At 38.5% G+C, this 22,511-nt stretch overlaps 1 protein-coding gene across 4 annotated transcripts in view; it reads left to right on the top strand.

Moving 5' to 3' along the window:
* Positions 1–22,511, top strand: part of SLC9A9 (solute carrier family 9 member A9) — a 687,543-nt gene that overhangs the window by 81,200 nt on the left and 583,832 nt on the right. For 3 of the 4 annotated variants that reach the window (XM_047875494.1, XM_047875495.1, XM_047875496.1), the window contains one exon: positions 22,109–22,172. The exons of the other annotated variant lie outside the window; for it this stretch is intronic. In XM_047875494.1, the coding sequence (XP_047731450.1) occupies positions 22,109–22,172 (64 nt within the window). The remainder of the gene's footprint in view (positions 1–22,108; positions 22,173–22,511) is intronic. 4 annotated transcript variants of the gene reach the window in all.

Here is a 22,511-nt window from a genome sequence, read left to right as displayed (position 1 = left end):
ATCTCCAAAATATCTGGAATGTATCATCTAATGCTTTTTTCTGTCCTTTCAAAATTACCATTCACTTTGGCTTTGGCCTATTCTTTATTGACTGAAGTTCTAAGGATAGCCAAGGATAATGTCTGTTTTCTGAATTATTTTTTGGCCATTTCGCAAAAACATGGAAAGAGATGGTCACTATATTTAAAGGAGCTGACAATGGAAAGAGAGGGTGATGTAAACAAGGTTTCAATATTCATCAGGTACTGACAGTGACACATGCTACTAGAAAAAAAAGTGGAAAATGTCTCTATTATAAAAGCCTGGTGTTCATACTGCATCATTCATTAATTCAGATTTGCTGTGTACAGAGCCCACAACTATTTGACATAGAACTTTCCAAGTTTAGTATGAGACTAAACTTTACATTATTTGTATAGAGGCTGCATATCCTTACTTTCCACATGTAGATGAACTCTTTCAGGTGGCATATTATATGGTTCTTTTGGGTTTGGCGTAAATGGAACACAACATGCAACAACCCTTCAAAAAGGCAACGCTGAATCATTATTTATCTACTCTTATAGTTTAGACCCAATACATTTTTGTAGCTATAAAAACAATCAAACTGCATACTCTGCTATGGAGACTGGTATGGGGACTGGTATTACTTCACAGTTCTAAATTCAGAATAAATTAGTAAAAATAGCAGCTTCTCCAGTAAAAGCATCATGGGATCCAAAATTTTCAGCAACAAGAGAACTGCAGTGTATAATGGGGCACTTATAAGTCAGCTGAGGGTTCTGTCTTTTTTGGTTAAAATGTAGGGAGTTCTTATATGTGTCATTTGGTTAAGATATAAGGAGTGCTTAGATATTATGCTAGGAGATGTATATATATTTCTCATTTAATCCCTCCAGTAATTCTGTGAGGCTAGTACTTGTTTTAGCTCAGGCTGCCATTAGAAAATACAATAGATTGGGTGGCTCAAATAATAAAAGTTTATTTCTCACAGTTCTAGAGCCTGTAAATCCAAGGTCAAGGTACCATAAGGGTTCGTACCTGATGAGAGCTCTCTTCTTGGGTATTAGACTACCATCTTCTCACTGTGTCCTTACATGAATTTTCGTTGGTGTTTTTGGATGGAGAGAGAGTGAATTCTTTTGGATGGAAATAGCAAGTTCTCTTGTGTCTCTTCTTATAAGGGCACTAATCCCAACACCCTTATGACTTTATCTAAACCTAATTATCTCCCAAAGACCTCATCTCCAAATAACATTGGACATTAATTGAACATTAAGACATCAACATATGAATTTTGAAGGATGCAGTTCAATTCATAACAGTACTACTATTATATCCATTTTATAGAGAAATTGAAGCTCTGAGAAGTTAAGCTAATCAGTGGGGGAGCCAGGAATTATACCCTTTCTAATCCCTTAGAGGCCATACTACTTTTATGGAGCCATCCTTGTGATAATGTCACTGGCTGATGTCAGTATCACTTAATTCCCCAGGCCTTAGCAGCTTGTGTCTACAAATGGAGTCACAGTTCCAACTGGACATCTCTTTTCCTCATCATTTAGGCCCTCATCCCTTATAAAGTGTAGCCCTCCAGTCCTTCTGGGAGAAGGTAGGCAGATATCTCCTATGGGCAGCAATGATTCAGCTTCCATAACATATTTCTCCTCAGGCACCTGCCCTCTCCATCCCTGGTCACAATGCCTCACCCTAGACTGAGACTCTGGAAACTTCAAGCTTTATGGCTTCCTACAGGAAATATTTATTGAATGTTTTCTGTGTTTGAGATAGACTATAAACAAGTGAAAAGTAAAATATACACAGGATTCCAAATTATGCTGCATGTGTCCATGTGTGTTGCAGAGGGCAAAAGACATCTTTCTTCCCCTTTTGTGAGTGTATTAAGAAAAAACATCCAAAACTTAGAAAAAAGTAAAATATAACCATGTGCTCTTTTAAAATCATACTAACTAGTGGTTCTTAACCAGGGGCAATTTTGACCCCTAGTGGTTGTTATTTTAAATCTGGAAACAATTTTAATTGTTAAGATTGGGAGGTAAGGTGCTACTGGTGTCCAGTGAATAGAGGCAGAGGTGCTACAGGACATCATACAACCCAGAGGACAACCTCCAGCAATGGTGATCTAAATTATCCAGCCCAGAGTGTCAAGAGTAGTGAGGTCAAGAAACCTATACTAGAGCATTGTCTTCCAAACCTGATTAAGAGTCAGCTGATGCTCTAGCAGACTGCAGGTTTGACTTTCTACTTACTATTGATTATTTTTCCACGATGTAAAGTTGTATGTCAACTTCTAGAAGATTGATAAGCTGCCAATGATTTCTATCTAGTACAAAAGTTTTATCGTACTACTAATGGTAGTCATTGACCAGTTTTTTTAAATCTAACTTTGTAATTCTATTCCAGAATTCTTTTCTTCTCTGAATTTATATATAGTTGATGCTCAGTGTTTGTGGCAGTTACATTCTATAAAGTCACTGTGAACACTGAATTAGTGAATAATGAACCATTAGGTTTCTGCTCGGTAAAGTTGCATGTTACCTTCTAGAAAATTGATAAGCAACACAAGATTTCTGTCTAGTACAAAATTTTTACTGAGGAAAGACATGGTTAGATTCCTTCAAGCTTCTCATCGCATTTTCATCAATTAATCAACACATAACCTTGATTTTTATGTGTTTCTTTTAAAGACACCTTATTTACTATATATTGTTGATTCATTAATGTTGAACTCCCAGCCGACTGCACTATAGCTCATGTCTGAAAGAAGCTTATCTAATACACATATTTTCTCTGTAAGGCATATCACGACTTTCTTGAGCTTAAAAACAATAGATGGCATTCCAACACTTTGTGTGGGAGTCATTTTGAACAGTAGATTCACCAAGAAAAATACAAAAATTTTGTAAAATGTGGCAATAAATAGACATCAAAAAGGATACTCATTTACAGCATGAGAGCTGAAGTAAGAAGGCAGAGCTCCTTCCTCTTTGCTGGCAGCTGGCCACTTAGATGTTGGGAAATTCAATTTTTTTACTTCTCTGCACCACACCTCTGCACAAAGCCTTCGTGAATGAGTGCAAAAGTGCCACGAGTATTGATTTGGGGTTACAATTAAATCTTAGTGAGTAGACAAGTTTACAAATACAAATCTGTGAATAATTGTTTCTTACATTCTTTTTTAAACCAGACTCTGTTAGTTCCTTCATTACTGAATTAAATAAATATTTGATACGTGCTCACTATATTTGTGTGAAAGTTATGTTTTTAACTTTTTGAAAATTAAAATAGTTCAATACTTTTTGAATGTCAAAATTTGTTATGTAGGTAGACAAATGCTTGATGTCTTAAAGGTGTTTTTAGGGCAGTAGTTCTCCCAGGTTTATTTTAGGGACATGAGGCACATTATTTTAGGGACATTTAGGCACAGTAGGGACTAGACCCAGAGACGAATGTACATATCAGACAATTTACTATGTTCACAGTCTTCCCTCCCTTCAGATGTTTCTGGGCTAAGCCCCCTGTGCTTGGCACCTATTTCCCTCAGGATGAATTTTCCCTTAGGAGGTTCTTGGGAAGACAAGCTGCTACTGAGCTCACTACACAATTCCTAGAAATGTCAGACATGTCTGAATCCCAGGCTAAACTCAAACTGGGACTTCTAGAGACTGGTGAGAAGCCAGTCTTTGGAGTCACGGCAAGAGTAAAGTCAAGGAGACTGAGGTCAGAAAAGGTTCAACAAGATCAAACAAACAAAAAAAAAATTGCGAGGGGAAAACTTCCCTCCCCAGAGTGAATCTTCTGGGAACTAAGGAAATTCTCTTTTATCAGAGAACTTTCTGGAACCTAAAGAAATAAGTCTCATAGCCTGTAGCAAACTAAATGTATAGATAGCATCTTTAGCATACAATTAAGAGTTTATCAGAAAATTAACATGTAAGGAATCCTTGCAAGTAGGAGGTGCTATATTACATTATACTGCTAAGAGGATGACTGATGTCTTAAAACCAAAAGTAACTTCATGTTCCCTACATACCTAGGATCCATGTGAATTGCAGTTTTTGATACCATCATATACTTTATACTTGGGAGTTTTTTGGTTTTTTTTTTTTTAAGTTTATTTATTTATTTTGAGGCAGGGAGAGAGAGAGAGAGAATCCCAGGCAGGCTCTCCACTGGCAGCACAGAGCCAGACACGGGGCTCACACTCATGAACCATGAGATCATGACCTGAGCTGAAAGCAAGAGTGGGACACTCAACTGACTAAGTCACCCAGGTGCCCCCTGGGGAGTTTTAAAATTACATACAAATAGTATTTGTAGTATTTTCTTTTCCTTTCCTTTCCTCTTTCTTACCTTTCAGCAACCTGGATTGTCCTTAGGTCCTTGTGAAGATTGCAGGGGTGCTATTCTCATCATCTGGAACTGTGGTTCTCAATCTGGAGACATTTTTGTTAAGGGTGGATGGGAAGTGGTCCAAAATATCAATAGTGTCAAGGTTTTCAAACTGGTCTACCTAGGGGTGAGCAAACTGTTTCTGCAAAGGAATGGATAGTAAGCATTTAGGTCATACTCTTTTGCAACAACTCTACTCAGGTTGTAATGTGAAACTAGCTGTGGACAATGTGTCAACAAATGAGCATGTATGTGTTTCAATAAAATTTTCTTGATGGACCCTGTTAAATTAATTAAACCAGGAGGCCATTAGGTTGAGGTAGCTCTGTTGCAATGGTGGACTACATTAGCAAACTAAAATCCTAGCCTATAAATGACTCAGATTTATGAAAATGAAACCTAAGGACAACCAATCACAAATAGCCAACTAGGCTTTAAGTTATAGCCAATTAATAATTTCCTTACTTTGCTTCCCCCTTTTCTGTGTGAAAGTCTCTCCCTGAGCTCCTTGTCAGTGGAGCTCTGCCATCACTTCCAATTTGGTGATGCTCCATTGCAGTAGATTTATGCTCAAATAAATTAAAAAACATTTTTAATATGCCTCAGTTTACCTTTTAGCAGCATTGAAATTTAACCTTCATGTAATTTCAATATATTACAAAATACATTCATTTGATGTTTTTCAAAAATTAAAAAGAAAAAAGAAAAGTCATTACTTAGCCTGCAGCTCATATAATAGAGGTTGTGGGCATGATTTGGTGCATGCTCGCAGTGAACAGAAAGCTTTTTGCTTCCATCTGTTTCAGAAGAAGCACGGTATTTTCATTTAGCAAAAGCATTTATTCTTTTTTTTTAAACTTACAACATTTTAAAGTATGATTTGTGTTGGATAATACCAGTGATTCAGCTAAGAAGAGCTGTGGATGAAGAATAGTCCTTTTTATGTAAGCAATCATGTTATGTTCTGGTCATTAAGAACTGAATATTTAATAGGCTCATGGACTGAGGAAAATTATTCTTTTTCTAAAGTGTTTATGATTTGCTTATTTAATCTTTGTCCCTCTTTTCAGGCTTCTTGGCTTTTTTTGGCTTAGTACTAGATTTTCAGAGTAAAGCAGACCCAATTTTCTGTGGGGCTGATATTTCACCAGTGGTGAGTTGTTTCAGATTCTGGGTCATTTACATTTCAAGCCTGCAATTTGATCTGATTATCACTGGCTGAAAAGAAACACTAAGAGCTTTATTATGTGGATTGAACTGGATAACCCATCCTAAGGGCTGCAGTAAAATTGGAAGAAATTGGGAGTCTGGAGGATAGTTGCTTTCCATTTATTTCTTAGCAGTGGAATATCATGGAAGAGTTTCACAAACACTATTTTCCAAAGAACAACTGAAAGAAGCTTGAAATTTCTGCTCAAGAACTAAGGAAGACTACCCTTTACCAGGGTGAAAGGAAGAATGGAGGAGAACAAAAACGGTTATTATTCGAAAGGCTGAGACATGCCTAAAAAGAAGGAAAGTAACAGTATTGTGCTCCCAATACTTTCTCCTTTCCTAAGTGATATAAAGGGTACCTGTAAAAACTTCTAGAACTGATAAGGGAGTTTGCTATAGTGCCCAGAATACAGTATAAAATATACAAAAATGAGTAGTTTCTCTAAATTTACCTATTAGAAGACATGGTAAGGGAAACACAGTATCCCATTCTCAATGTCAGCCAAAGACATAAAATAGAATAAGAATTGAGCCTATTAAGAAATGTGCAAAACATACATGGTGAAAATTACATTTACTGACAAGTACAAATAAAATAAATGAATAAATGGAGAGAAATTGTATTAGGGTTCTATCAGTGAAGCAAAACCATTATGAGTGATGGAGAGTAAGGGATTTATTAAAGAATTAGACCTTACAACTGTGGGAACAAGTTGAGAAATCAATGTAAGGCAGTTGTTTGTGGGGTTTTTTTATGTCTGTCTTTCTTTCTTCCTTCCTTCCTTCCTTCCTTCCTTCCTTCCTTCCTTCCTCCCTTCCTTTTTTTATTTTTGAGAGAGAGACAGAGACAGAGTGTGAGTGAGGGAGGATCAGAGAGAGAGGGAGACAGAATGTGAAGCAGGCTTCAGGCTCTGAGCTGTCAGCAAAGAGCCCGACATGGGGCTTGAACCCACAAACCATGAGATCATGACCTGAGCTGAAGCTAGACGTTTAACTGACTGAGCCACCCAGGTGCCCCTATTTTTTTTTATTATTATTATTTTTAAGGCAGGTGTTTTTGCATCTAGTGCTGGCCTTGTGTCAACAGAGTTGGCAAATGGGAAAAAAAGATGGTCTTAAGTGGGGGAGAGCAGGGAAAGACTGGAAATTGTGTTTTTCTTTCATCACCTCCAACTCCAATGATGCAGGTCTCTTGCAGGACAAGCTGACACCCTTACCCAGTGTGAGCCTGGAGCATAAACTTGACTCAGATTTAGAGAGCTGAAGAAGGAAGTCTGACATTAACTGGAGGAGCTGTAGGCCCAATTAGTCCTTCATTTCCTCCCTTAACTCTTGTCTACATTTCTTCTGTGGCCAACCCTAACCGGAACCACATAGGAGAGGAAAGTATAAAGAGCATAGTTCCAGATTTGCTATGTTCACCCTGTATAAAGCAACCATACATACCATGTCTCTCGATAATAATAATAGTATAATAGCAAACACATAGCATGTGCTACATGTTAGACACCTTTCTAAGTATTTTTCATTTGTTAACTCATTCTACACCTCACTACAACTATCTGAAGTAAATATGATTATTAGCCTCATTTTATAAATGAGGAAACTTGTCCATGACCACAGAGCTCACAAGTGGCAAAGTCATCATTCAAACACAGACGGTCTAGAAAGACTACACTTTTTAAAATGTTAAGGCTTGCCAGATTAATATATTTTATTATAATGTAAATTAAAATCCTGATGTGCTGAGTATTGAGAATTTGTGAGATTTTTCTCAAAGTGTATCTTGACTATATACTGTAAAACTCTAATAACTGAAATATAGAAATTGTATTTTATAATATGTAAATATGGAAATACCATATTTTTATAAGAACCAACAAAGAATCAAAGATAGCCTTAAACAGAGTTTAACATATAAACCTAGTGAAAAAGAGATAGAACTTGACAAATGTACCCTTGGAAAACTGGCTTCTGGGTAAGAATCCAGTGATACCCTCATCTCCCTTCATGACACTATGACTGACATTGAAAGAGGGGAGGCAACATGAGTTAGTTTCATACTTTCTCACTGCCATCCTTGTGAATCTGCCACATCAGCATCTTTCTTCCCTTGTACCTGGGTACTGCCCTGCACACATAGGTCCCATCATTTATCCAACCCTTTTAGGTATTAAGTCTCTCAAGTTACATTGAGTCATAAAAGTAGGAGTGGTGAGGAGCAGAAAGTTCTGACAGCTAGTAAGGTACTCTGAGCCTGCTCTCCCTGACTGTCACAGATGTTTAAAACTGACTCTTTATCATGCAGGGGTTTTCTGGGGGGACTACTGGAAGAGTCCCCTGCTAGTCCCTTCTACTGCAGAGCTTTTGATGGGCTAATTCTTGCCTCTGTGCCCACTGAGCCTCTATCTCCCTTTTTTCATGACTTTTTGGTTAAGGTGTAGGATGACCAACTACCCTGATTTACCTGAGATGGAAGAGTTTCCCAGGATGTGAGACTTTTAGCACTAACACTGGGACGGTCCTAGACAAATCAGAGGATTAGTCACTGTAGAAGTTTCCTATTAAATAATACTTCTGCACCACCATGCTTGTTCACATCTGCCTCCAGAGAAATAAGCACTTTGACCCACTATCACTACCTAAATGCGGCCTTCTGCTGCCATGGGTCACTTTGGCTAATATGTCCCTGGAGACTGGCAAGTGGCTTGAGTCACTCTAGTCCCGTGAGTCCCCAAATGCCAGGGAACCACATACCATGCTCCAAGGATGGCCTCCTAGAAGCCCCCAGCTGGGCTTGAGATGAAGAGGAAAAGTTTCTAATTGTCCTCTCAGGGTAGGTATGAAACCTACACCAAGTATTCTCTCTAAAAAGCCACCCTCGGGGCGCCTGGGTGGCTCAGTCCGTTGAGCGACCGACTTCGGCTCAGGTCATGATCTCACGGTTTGTGAGTTTGAGCCCCGTGTCGGGCTCTGTGCTGACAGCTCAGAGTCTGGACCCTGCTTCTGATTCTGTGTCTCCCTCTCTCTCTACCCCTCTGCCACTCATGCTCTGTCTTTCTCTGTCTCAAAAATAAATAAACATAAAAAAAATTAAGAAAATAAAATTAAAATAAAATAAAAAGCCACCCTCCTTTGGCTTTTTCATTGTCAGTCCTTTTAGGCCGTTTTCTATGGTTTGGCTAAGGGTCACACTCTGATGTTTGTTACTCATTTGCTAGTGATGTTGAGACATTTGGGAATGTGGGAGCACCTGCCACCCATTTGTTTTCGTCACAACCTTTTTAGGCCTCCGACAAAAATGTGACAGAAAGAATTAGAGTTTAATATCATGTTTCATAAACCCATTAACCACAAAAAATAAATTTCAGGGCAAAAGAGGATGAAAAGAACTGATTTGATACATAGAAATGTTAAGTCAAAAATCATATGTCAGGGCGCCTGGGTGGCGCAGTCGGTTAAGCGTCCGACTTCAGCCAGGTCACGATCTCGCGGTCCGTGGGTTCGAGCCCCGCATCAGGCTCTGGGCTGATGGCTCGGAGCCTGGAGCCTGTTTCTGATTCTGTCTCCCTCTCTCTCTGCCCCTCCCCCGTTCATGCTCTGTCTCTCTCTGTCCCAAAATAAATAAATAAACGTTGAAAAAAAAAATAAAAAATAAAAATCATATGTCAAAAAGCATATACAAATTTAAAAGTTAAATGATAACCAGCAATATATTTTCAACAAAATAATAAATAAAAGGCAGATTACCATAATTATGTAAAAAAATCTTTTATAAATAATCATCTAGATTCCATATTTCACCACCTGCACCCTACCTCCCTGTCCTAGCCCTCTTACCAATTTCCTGGCCTGTAAGAATAGGAATTTAGGGTAATGGATGCCTCTCATACCTCCTTATGTTCTTTTCACCACCAACAGTCAGAATGATCCTTTAAACATGTAAACAAGATCATGTCATTGCTCTATCTGAACTTTCTTTATGGCTTTCCGTTACATATAAAATTTAATTCAAAGTCCTTACATACTGTGGCACAGAGGGCGCTAGGCCATCGGGTGCTGGCTGCATTTCTGACCTTATTTACAACCTACCCCTTTGTGAGAGCAGGGATTTTGTTTATGGCTATCACTCAGCACTTAGAACTATATTTAGCACAGGGCAGGCATTCACTAAATTTTTGTTGAATAAATGAGTTAATGGATGGATGACTAGAAGAAAAGCACTGGTGAAATATAGAGTTTATTTAAACAAAGGATTCATCACCAACTAGTTGATAAGGGCACTCTCATATACTGCTTAAAGAAATATAAATTTAGACATTTTTGGGAAAAAATTTGGAAATAAGAATGTAAAGTATATGAAGTTGATAACATTTTACGGATTTAGTGGTTTCTCTTCTAGAAATCCAGAATATGACCTAGCAATTAATTTAGGTAAAAGGATTTCAATATAGCATTATTAATCATAATGAAAAATTGGAAACAATTTAAATGTCAAACAATAAAGGAAAAATTTAACACATTTTTATTTACTCACATGATGGAATATTATATAGATATTAAAATGATTTCCAAACAAATTTTACTTCTGGGTAATTCTGGGAAAATGTACACGATATAATGCTCAGTAAAAAAAAAACAAATACAAAATTTTAGATATCATATAAATGTAATTTTAAAAATTTATGCATAAATGAAAAATTGGAGAAAATTCTTACAGTGTTCACTATAGTTCATTCTGGTTTGTGTAATAACTAGTGATTGAAATTTTCTTCTTTATACTTTGTTTAAATTTCAAATTTTATTATGTTTAGAATCAAGTATATAAAATTTATGTTAAAAATTATTCAATTGCCAGAGAAACTACTGATCAATGAATGCTGGCAGTCCTTAGCACTTCCCTAGACAGGTGTAGGCCAGTATGAACATGAATCAAATGAGCATGAATCAAATGTGCATGAAATTAAATTAACTTCCTTAAAAACAAGGCCAGAGAACCATATGACAGAATTTAATGTACTCTTATAAAATGTGCATGAAAAGGAACTGTCTTTATTTTTTTTATATCTGTTCCCGTATTCCTCTACCTTCTTACAAGCCTCTTGACCACAGAAAATATTTGAGGGCACCTGGGTGGTTCAGTAAGTTGAACATCTGACTTTGGCTAGGGTCATGATCTTGTAGTTTGTGAGTTCAGGCCACACATCGGATTGGTTGCTGTCAGTGCAGAGCCTGCTTCAGATCCTCTGTCCCCTCTCTCTGCCCCTCCCCTGCTTCCACTCTCTTAAAAATAAATAAATGTTTAAAAAAATATATTTGATTTGTCGAGTGAATTGTTTCCATCTCATCCAGTTTAAAATAGTGTATTGTGAGTAATTAGTCTGTGTTATTCCATCTTTTCCTTATCTGATTGATGTAAATCTGGGGGCATGGTTCATGAGTTGTTGACCCTGGTTACAGTATCTCACTTTATTTTGCCACTTGCCACATCTGCCACAATGTCTTTTGCCTCTTAATGACTAGGGTCTTGCTTTGTCAACCATAGGAGCGAAGCTGGTCTCACTTGGTGTTAGGAGCAGTGTTTACAACTGATGTTGATGACAACAAGCCTTTATTGAGCACATACCATGTGAAAGGGCATTGTTCTATGAACTTAAAGTGTATTAGCATGTGTAATTCCCATCTCAGCTCTGTGAGATGTATACAGATAAGGAAACTGAGGCTCAGAGAGACTGAATGCCTTGCCCAGAGCCTGTAAGGTCAAATTTAGCATGTTCATGAACCTTGCTACTGCCCTCAATTGTCAGCTCTTCTCACAATGTAGCCTTCTCAATTGACTGCAGGTCTTCTGGGGACCCCTTCCTCAAGGTTTCAAGAACACCTGACTGCTTTTCCAAAGGCTAGTGGAATGGTTGGAATCTATGAAGCTGTTCTGAGATGACTGTATCTTAATTCCCCAACTACTGTTCCCTTACCTTGCCCAGGCTGGACTGGAGGCAGGATTGGCAGGCTGGAAGTTTCTCACAGGGAAAGAAGATAATTTGTCCCACTGACTTCAATTTTCCAAAGCCTGCTCTTCTGCAGACTTCCAGGAGACTTGCTTTATTACTAGTTCTCTTCCTCTAGACTCTGGATGAGATTTTTCCTTCTGAACTTTGTCCTTTCCCCTCCTTATCTGATCTTCAAGAGTTCGATCTTGATGTGTGAAAACTCAGTTATGGGATATTTAAGAAAACCATTGAAAAGTTAGGTTATCAGGAGAAAAAAAGAGTCTCACTAGAAAAAAAGTTCAAACAAGTTTTCTTTAGATATTACTTCAGTTTGTTGCTTTCATCAATTGGTCTTTATAGTGAAAAGCTAAAAAGGGGCGGGGGGGAACCCACCTGCATTGCACAGAAAAGATATTGGGTGGTATTTGAAAACATTACTCTGCTCCTTATACTCATTAACCCTGACAGATCCATGCTAGCCTGGCCATCCCCACCTTCCTGTCTTAGTGGTCCTGCTCCATCCTTCTGCCAACCCACATGCAAGAGCTATTAGTATCTAAGTTCAGCTGTTCACATCCACATTTGGAAAACTCTTGGGCTTCAAAGGACCCTTACTTAAATGTCACGGTTGTGAAAGTCAAACCTTAAACTTTGAAACTGACATCTTAGCTACAATTAGCTTGTGTGTGTGACAAGTGAGAGTGGGAAAAAGGACTCAGAGAGGAAGCCCACAGAGAGCATCAGCATTTTGCCCAGGCTACCCTCTTCTTTCCATTATGACTGTTCTCATTGCACAAAGGGAATGTTTAGTTTGTCTATTGGAGTCACAAGGCTAATGATAACGAGTCTTAGTTGGTATCTTTCATTTTGTCCACACATCTAGATTCCAGGTGATGTTTACCTCATGCAGGGGAAATAATCAACACTCCCTTTTTATATCAAAACATTCGGACTCACATTATCACTCTGTTCTACTTCCAAAACTCAAGGCTGCTATTTCTACTTTGAGATTAAGATATATACAGTAAGTTTGGTTCACACCCCCCACCACCTATTGGACTGGAAAGATTATAAGACACAATGAATGTAGACTACAAGTTCGAGGTTTATCTGGGTCCCTACTCCCTTGTAAGACTCCCCAAGAGTATGGCAAAGCAAGGAAGGAGGGAATCCAGTTATTCATCTGCGTTACTTATAAGGTATCTGGGAAAGGCTTGAGGTAATGGAAAATGCTCTTTTGTCCTCTTTGTATTTGCCATGATGTCCACTTCCTATTCTCTCCTACTAACCTCGGTACCATGGAAAATCCAAAGTTTGGCATGTCCAGACCAGTTGCCTCACAGCCTGGTGAGGAGACTGCCTTATCAGCCCTTCCATTTCGGTGGACTGTCAACGTACCCTTCTCCTCCCATGTTAACTGCCACAAAGCACCCCCAAACTGCAGCTGAACAGGATCCTCATCCTCAGTTACATTTTTAGCTGATAATAAGAAACCCAGAGAATCCTATTCTATAACTAAATGTATATTTTCCAGCTTGGAAATTCAATTAGGTGAGTAAAAAGGAACAAACAAGCAAACAAAACCCATAGATTGTGCTTATAGTGGAAGAAAAACAGAAGAACCACTTTTCACTCAGGTATTGTTACCATGATAATTTTAATCAAAACAATCTTGCCTGAAAATTTAGTTAACAGTCCACACTCCTGTGAAATTCATTTCTTTCTTGTTTTAAAAGGCTCAACTAAGGGGAGGAACGACCTTTCAGGAAATCTTGTCCTTCCCTAGAGACAAAGTTCTAGAAGTTGGAAGTTCACCTAAGTTAGTATTTAATGGTCTTCTCCCTTCTTCCTCCCTTGGATATTGTCATGTACTTGATTCCTTAAGTTACTGAAAATAAAGAAAGTTACCCTGTTTGCTCAGAGATACTTTAAGATGGTCATGATCTCACGGTTGTGGGATGGAGCCCCGTGTCAGCCTCTGTGCTGAGTGTGGAGTCTGCTTGGGATTCTCTCTCTGCCTGTCTCTGCTCCTCTCCCACTTGTGCATGCATGTACTCTCTCTAACAATAAATAAATAAACGTTTTAAAAAATATATGTAAGTCATGAAATTAAAAAAGAAAACCCTTTTTTAAAAGATGTTTCTTCTCTGATGTACATAGTTTTGAGATTCTCCCTGTCTTAGGTCCTATCTCTGTCCTGGCTTTAAACCTCTGCGTTGGCAGAGGCATTTAGGCAGTGGTTGCAGATATCTGCCAGGCTTGTTAAAATAGTCCTTCAGGAACAAAGGATATGAAAAGACAGTTCAAAGAAAATCATACACAGATGCTCACCACCATTCATAGAGAGAAACACATATTACTCAGGTATACTATTTTTCACCCGATAGATTGACAAAGATCAGAAATTCTGATAATATCTTGTGTTAGGGAACATGTTGGAAACGAGTATTCAGAGTTAGTACTGGGATTTGGCAAAATCTAACAAAATTGCCAAGGCTTATAATTGTTAACTCATAAGTCATATTTCCAGTAAATTTATCCTATAAATATACTCATATACATGCAAAGGGAGAGATATAGAAGGTTGTTTATTGCAGAGTTGTTTGTAAAAGCTTTATTGGAAACAACCTTAAATGTTTATTAATAAGTTACTGGTTACATAAATTATAGTACATCCTTATATTGGCATACTAAGTACCCTTTAAAAGGCTGAGAAAAAATATACATATACATAGTAATCTCTATAACTGAAAGAATGAAGTGCTGAAAGTGGATATCATTTGCATGGAATAGTTGAAGGAGAGGTCTATGTATATTATAGCAGCAAAAAATAACTCTTGAAAGACTTACAGGAAACTGATAACATGTCTTGCCCCTACAGAAGGAAACTGGAGGGCTGGGAGGTAGGGAGGGAGTGACAGTTTTCATTATATTTCTATCTATATACATACACACACAAATTATTTTTTGTGTACCCTACAAATATATAATCTATTTAAAACTTAAACACACTTGTTTGTAAGTAGAAAACACTTTTAAATAACTTTGTGCTGTTTCTACTCACAATACTTCTGATACCAAATGTGTGGTGTTTTCCTAATACCAACAAATTTTCCAACTCTTCAACCATCAACTGGGGGTGGGTGTTCTACAGTTCAATTCAATTCTGACACTAACTACCCAGAGTTAGCACAGACCCCATAGATTAAGGGCTTATTCCCACAGACTGCCACCACTTCAGATACCAATTTCAAGTCCCAGGTCTCCATAAATTGAGGATTCCCATGACTCCCTCCTCAGTTTTGATAATTTGCTAGAACATCTTACAGAACTCAGGAAAACACTTTACTTAACAATTTCATGTTCATTATAAAGGGTTCAACTCAGTAACAACCAAATGGAGGAGATGCATAGGTCAAGGTATGGGGAGGGAGGGTGTAGAGCTTTCATGTCCTCTCTGGGCCTGCCAGCCTCTCTGCACCTCATTGTGTTTATCAACCTGGAGGCTGATGAAACTCTACTGTCGTTCAGGGGTTAGAATGGAAGTTTCATTATGCAAGCATTACTGATTAAATCATTGGCCATTGGTGATTTACTCTATCACTGGCTCTTCTCCTGTAGGTCAGGGGGTGAGGTTCAAAGTTCCAACCCTCTATTCATGCCATGGTTTTTCTGGCAACCAGCCCCCATCCTGAAGCTGCCTAGGGATCCTCAGCCAGCAGTCATCTCATTAGAATATAAGAGACACTGTCACTCCAGAGATTCCAAGGGTTTTAGGAGTTATGTGCCAGAAGTCAGGGACAAAGACTAACACACACACACACACACACACACACACACACACACACACACACATTTGATTATATTATAAATACATAGATAATAAATAAATATCATCACAATAGCACCTTACAGAGGATGTGGCAGATCATATTTTCCAAAGATATCCACATCAATGTAGTACACACCACAAGCTCTTCTTACAATATGATGCTGACATTCCACATAAATCTGGGTGGGCCTGTGACTATGTGGAGGTGACCATTTTTTAATTTCATGGTTATATGAAAGCTGATATACTTGCCCCAACTCTCTTCCTCTCCAGGGATGCTTGCCTTTGGAATCTAGCTACCTTGTAAGGAAGTCAGGTAGCCCCTCTGATTGAAGAATTTCGTGAAGGTGTTCCCCAGCTCCAAGTGAGGTCCCCGTTGACAGCCAGTATCAGCTGCCAGGCTTGGGAGTAAATGAGCCAGCCTTCAGACGCCTGTAGTCCTCAACCTACAAGCCATCCTAGCTGGTGCTGACTGGAGCAGAGGCAAACTGCTGCCTCCCAGCTCTGCCCAAACTGCAGATTTATAAGCAAAATAAATGATAACGTTGTTTGGGGCCACAAAGTTTTGGGATGGTTTGTTGTTATATAGGAATGAATGAGTAAAATAGAGGGGAAATTATTGGAAGTTTTTGAGAAGACCTCTGGGGTACTGTCGTGAAATAAAGACAGGGGATGCAGCTTGATGTCAGTCAGGCACAGCTATAATCAGATTGATCGCTTCCACAATTAACCCTCTCTATATTAGTTTCCCCCTATCTGTTGGTCGTTGGTACTTCTCTTTTCCCATGTATCATTTTTTCAGGTCATCTGGCTTCATTTTCATAGTATGTGTTTCTAATTCCCAGTTCACAGCTTGGCCCCCTAAGAAGAATTAAGGCTCTTTTCTTAGTTACAGTTTTCACTATCTTGTGAAAAACCTTAGACTAATGAAGTGTGCCTAAGGGGAGAGTCCTATAACATTTGGCCCCCCAAGCCTCCTCTGAAGAATTAAGGCCTTTTTTTCTGATATGAAAAAAGTGTAAAATGAGTGATCCTCCCTTTTGATTTTGGGAGAACTCTTAGGAAAATGATAAATTTCTTTCAATGTGAGTTTCAATCTCAGAAAAAATCTCAAGCAAAATAAAGATCTAATTTTATGATAGATACCAGTGGCAAATAGGATTAGCTGAACAGGAATGCTTATAACTGTACCATCTTGGATTATTTCTATAAAAGTCATCAAAATTGATTGATCAGGGAGCCAGCAGAATCCTAATGGTAAATCAAAAGGGAGATCGTGAAGGGCAAATTCCTCCAGTATAGCTGTATATTAAACTAATTTTATGGAGCAGCGATACATTATAGTTATTTGGAACCTGGACTCTGGAGTCAGACTGGTCTGCTAAATGTGGCTCCACCACTGGTATCTCTACAATATTCAGGACTCTGTTCCTCAATTTCATCATCTGAACATTGGCTCTAATAACGTTTCCTACCATACAGAGTTATTGTGAGTTTTAATAAATTATATGTAAGCATTAATAATACTGTCTGGCACAAAATAAGTCCTCAGTAAATAATGACTGTTGCTTTTTATATACCAGACAGCAGATCTGATATCCTGTGGAATTTATGCTAAATTAAGCCTTTGTCACTGGAACTTATGACCAAGTTAAATTCATACATCATGAGCAAGTCCTGGCCAAAAGGTAGACACTAATGGAAAACTCTTTTCTACTGTTAACCCTTTGGTCCCTGTCTTCCATCTGTGTTTGAAAGGGGCAGCAGTGTTATGGACATGACGGCACTCAGCATCAGTTCTAACTTCCATGTGTGTGTAGAATCATGCAGAGACTGGCGTACTAAATCCTACCTTTCCTAAACTCCCACAAGGCTGGTGTTCTGGATGCAAATTAGACTCTAACTGAATGCACTTATGCAGAGCCTTTAAGGTAGATATGAGATGGGTGCCATCTTGCTTTGGGTCTTTCTACTGGCAAACATAATTGTGAAGACTTTGGGTTTTTTTTGGAGCAAAAGTCTAGTGTGTTGATAACCAGATAGGTGTGTCAAGGAGCAGCTGTGATGGGAAGGGAGGTGACTGTAGCTTCCTGGACCCTGCATCACAGAATTGGCAATGAGTTTTGTGGTCACTCAACCCAAAAGTCACCTTCTGAAGTCCCACATCTCTGAATATGTCAGAGGTAGCAGTTCTCCTGACAAGCATGTTGTATGATGTTGACTAGGAGTCATTTCTGTACCTTACTCCTCTATTGTCTCCAACACACCTAAGCACACAATTCCCTGCATTGTATTTTTTAAGCTCTTTTTCTTGCACACAAACTATGACTGATTCAGACAGGGAGACACAGAAGTTGTTTTCCCTGTTGCTGTCCTCTTTAAAATGATTACTTTTTTCAACTTATTCAGTATGGCCTTGCTGAATTTCCCTTTATAATGGAGAACAAGAAAAGGAGAGCAGGCTGTATGTTGGACTGCTGGTAAAAGGTGATCCCTCAAAAACTAACAAGTTGATCATGTGCACAGGAGGAAAGTCATTCTTCTGCTTCAGCACTGTTATGGAGGTACCTGGGGTCATATATGTATGAGTATATGTCAGTAAGAGTAGCTGAAGTAGGCCTCAGCATGGTCACCCCTTAAAAAATTTCAGTTGACTTTATAATTTATTGTTAGATATTTCCACTTAAGCAGAAAAATTCAGATCTGTTTTCATCTTCTTTGCTGTGCCATCTGGAAAAAATTACTTTTTAATGCTTCTCATTCTTCATCAATACTGGCATTGGGTTCTCAGAGTTGTTCTCAGCCCCCTTATTCCTTCCCTTCTGTCTTTCTCTACAGAGCATAAAAAACCATACACTCACTGCCTTCCCTTTTCTTGCCCTGGCAAGGGTCATATGATCTAGTTTTAGAGTAATTCTGCCAGGGGTAGCTTCTAGAAAAGCTTTTGTTTTACTTGTAAAGGAACAGATGTGGTTAGTGTGGTGTCCTTCTACCTTGAAAACAAATTTTTTCGGGAGCCATAGCAGCCATTTTGTGAACATGAAGTGAAGAGCCAACTCAGCAAAGATAGCAGAGGGAAAAGACAAAAGTCTAAATCTTTGATGACACCACTGAGTCTCTTGATCTGCCCTGAACTTCTTAACCCTGGTCTTTTCCTTAAAGCAAGGATAATAAACGCTGTTTGTTTAAAAGAATATTTTTAGGATATTCTATTTCTTGCAGCCTCATTCCTACATAATATGTTATTTATACCTCCTGGGGTTTTTGTGAGGTTCCAATAAGGTAACTGGTATGAAAGTACTTTGAAAAACTATAAAAAGAGAACCAGTTTTAAAGTCCCATTTTAAAAAGAATCAGGTGTTTTCTGAGTAGCTCAAGGTAGAGGAAATTTCAGTGAAATGATAAATGATTGAAATAAATATGCCACATATTTCTTTCAACAACTCAGATGAAGGCTTGCTTCTCTCTTAAATTATTAATAATCCCATTTAGTACTTTCAAAGTGCTTTGCCATCATTTGATATGTAATCCTCAGAATTTCTCTAGCAGATTGTAAAATCTCATTTTATAAGGAAAGAAGTGAAAACAAGGTTTTTCAAAGACTTTCTCAGAGACATATGCCTGTGGCAGACTCAGAATTAAAAATCAAAGAATCTAACAGTCCAGTGTGTAATTGGCTTTCTCATGTAAGTTTGATATGCAGGGTGTGACACAGCCCATGAAAGGAAGCCCTAAGCATTTAAAGTTATGTCGTATATGTATATTCAAAATAAAGTCCAGCTAACCTATAAGACTGCTTGTACTTGAGAATAAACTGCCCTTATGTAAAACATTGGAAGAGGGCAAGGAAAGAATATATTTTACCAGTAATGAACTTAAGTCTACTTGTTGTACTACTATAAATTGTGTAATAGTTTTGTGTCTCCCCCCACCAAATTCATATGCTGAAACCTAATGCCCAATGTAATGGTATTATAAGGTAGAGCCTTTAGGGGGTAATTAGGTCATTAGTGCTCCACCCAATGGGAGTAGTACCTTTATAAGAGACATCCCAGTGTGTGTAAGAATGTTTGCTTTTCTTCTTTCTTGCCAACACTGATCTGAACATGAATAAACTCTTTAAATTTTGCTAATTGGATGGATGAAAAATGAAAAATATCTCATTTTAATTTGCATTTTCTTGTTATTAAATGAACCCCATTTTACTTGACTATAGTTTGTATATACACAGATCTGTAAATTATTTATTGATATTTTATAGAATTTTTTCCTGTATTTTCTTTTTCACACTGATTTGTAGTTCTCTGTGTATTTAAAACTCTAATCACCTGGGGCACCTGGGTGGCTCAGTCAGTTAAGTGTCTGACTCTTGGTTTTGGCTCAGGTCAGGATCTCATGGTTTGTGAGTTCAAGCCCCTCATCAGGCTCTGAGCTGACAATGTGGAGCCTGCTTGGGATGCTCTCTCACCTCTCTCTCTGTCCCTCCCCTGGTTGCATTCTCTCTCTCTCTCTCTCAAAATAAATAAACATTGAAAAGAGAGAGAGAGAGATCCCTGAGAGCTTCCTTGTCCCTTCCACCATGTGAAGACAGCTAGAAGACAGCTGTCTGTGAAACAGGAAGTGGGCTTCCCACCTTGTGAGAAATAAATTTCTGTTGTTTATAAATCACCCAATCTGTGGTAATTTGTGATAGCTGCTCAAATTGACTAAGACACACACCAAGAGCCTTATCCAATCCTGACATAAAATAAATGAGGCATTATTTTCTTGATGTACGTCGTTATAAGCAGTAAAACAATTCTTTTCAATATTACATGTTGAAAAAAAAAAAACAGGGGTAAAATAAAGTCAGATATCTAACTGCCTAAGCATGAAGTGGTTTCATGTTCACCCTTAAAAATGGAAGCAATGGATAGTAATTAAAAGCTCCTTCAGAAGTGTGGTGGTCAGAATCCTCTTCCACTTTCAACCCAAGAAAATGTTCTGGCAATTTTAATCATGTTTTTTCTGATGAAACAGAAATTTCGCTTTTAATTAATGGTGTTATTTTTCAGAACAAATTTATGCATTTCAAGGCCTTTTATCCAAATTCTGACTTAGGAGGATTTGTGTGATATGAGATCAAAAATGGGAAAAAGAAGAAAGAACTCAAATAGAAATACAAAAGGGTCTTAATTAAGTCTATATTTTCACTATCATTATTTTCAAATCCAAAGATGAATGATAAAGTGATGTCCTATCCCAGCTGTACTACTCCCTAGCTGTAGGACTTTGGACAAGTGCCTTTCCTCTGCATTTAGTTTCCTCTTATTGTAAATGAGCATAGTGATAGTACCTATTTCATTGGGTGATTGAGCTGATTGTATGAATTCCTATGGTAACAGTAATGTTAGCTATTATGACTATCTGTAAAAACCCAAACTATGGCAAAACTAAGAAATGGGAACGTAAGACAAATACTATAAAAGTTGTCTAAACTTCTAGCCTGGTTGGAGTGGCAGTGAAGGTAGATTTGACTTCCAGGGTAGCAGTGCTGCATCTCTGCATTTTGGGAGTTTAAATGATTATTATTTAGATCTGTTCTCTCGACTCGTTAACATGCCTCTTGCAGGACCTGTGTCAAATACTAAAGAGCAGATTGTTGAGAGGTGACACAGAGCGCACATTGGTTCGGTTCTGCCATCCTTAAAGGCAACAATAGTTACTGGACATTGAGGCAGGGGAGGGGGGGACACATTTGAATTTGAGAGATGTAGAGGGTGGTGTTCAACAAGAAATCAGAGGTGTTCCTGAATAGAAATCCACTGTTAACAGAAGAAAATTATCAAAAATTATTGAAGAATTATTGCTTGCCACAGCAAGGAGCAAATGGCTGCCCAGAAATGTGCTTTCCAGAAAGCCAGACCAGTAGAACTCTAACATGCCCTCTGGATTTCTTGTTAAAACTTAGGAATTTATGACTTTGTGTATCTTGAGAAACTTATTAGAAGACCATGGGGGAGGGGAAGGGGAAAAAAAAGTTACAGAGAGGGAGGGACGCAAACCATAAGAGACTCTTAAACACTGAGAACAAACTGAGGGTTGATGGGGGAGTGGGGAAGAGGGGAAAGTGGGTGATGGGCATTGAGGAGGGCACCTTTTGGGATGAGTAATTGGTGTTGTATGGAAGCCAATTTGGCAATAAATTATATATATTTTTTTTTTAATTTTTTTTTTTTAGTTTTTTTTCAACGTTTATTTATTTTTGGGGGGACAGAGAGAGACAGAGCATGAACGGGGGAGGGGCAGAGAGAGAGGGAGACACAGAATCGGAAACAGGCTCCAGGCTCTGAGCCATCAGCCCAGAGCCCGACGCGGGGCTCGAACTCACGGACCGCGAGATCGTGACCTGGCTGAAGTCGGACGCTTAACCGACTGCGCCACCCAGGCGCCCCGCAATAAATTATATTTTTAAAAAAATAGAAAAAAAAAACTTAGGAGTTTATAGGAATAGTACACACCTTGGGAGAATGAGAATTCCGTGAGATGTTTAAATCTCTGTTACCTTGTGATTTAATGGCATATGTACATTTTGTTTGTTAACTACTTCTTCCGCAATAGTTTTATACTAATAAGAACAGGGTGGTAAGAAAACATTCTTGCCTATTTTTTATAACAGATATTCCCAAGGTGTAGTGAAGTTGGAATTGGGGGAGAGAGACAGGAAACTGAGGCCAAAGAAAGTAAGTACTTGAAACTGGAATAATTTAGTAGGGTGAACTCCAGGGGGAAAATGTGCATAGAATGTAAATGCCACGCCAGTCCTGGCTTCTAGATATTGTTATGGCCAGGGACACCCAGCACAGGACTGGACCCTTCACCCTCAGAGCATCAAGTGTTCTCAGTGTCCCCAAAGTACCTTGCATGTTTCCTGTTTGCCTCCCAGTTGGCTCAGTGTCTCCTAAGTTGGGGTGAAAGGGGAAATAAGATGAAAGAAGGGTGAGGGAGAGAAGACAGGGGAATACAGAAGGAGTAGGGGAAATTAGAGAGAAAGGAAAGAGAATGCAAAAGAAGGGAGAAAA

The sequence above is a fragment of the Prionailurus viverrinus genome, chromosome C2 (assembly GCF_022837055.1).
Source record: "Prionailurus viverrinus isolate Anna chromosome C2, UM_Priviv_1.0, whole genome shotgun sequence".
Taxonomy (NCBI): Eukaryota; Metazoa; Chordata; class Mammalia; order Carnivora; family Felidae; genus Prionailurus; species Prionailurus viverrinus.
Note: the sequence above shows the minus strand (reverse complement) of the source record. Positions and strands in the feature narration are given on the sequence as shown.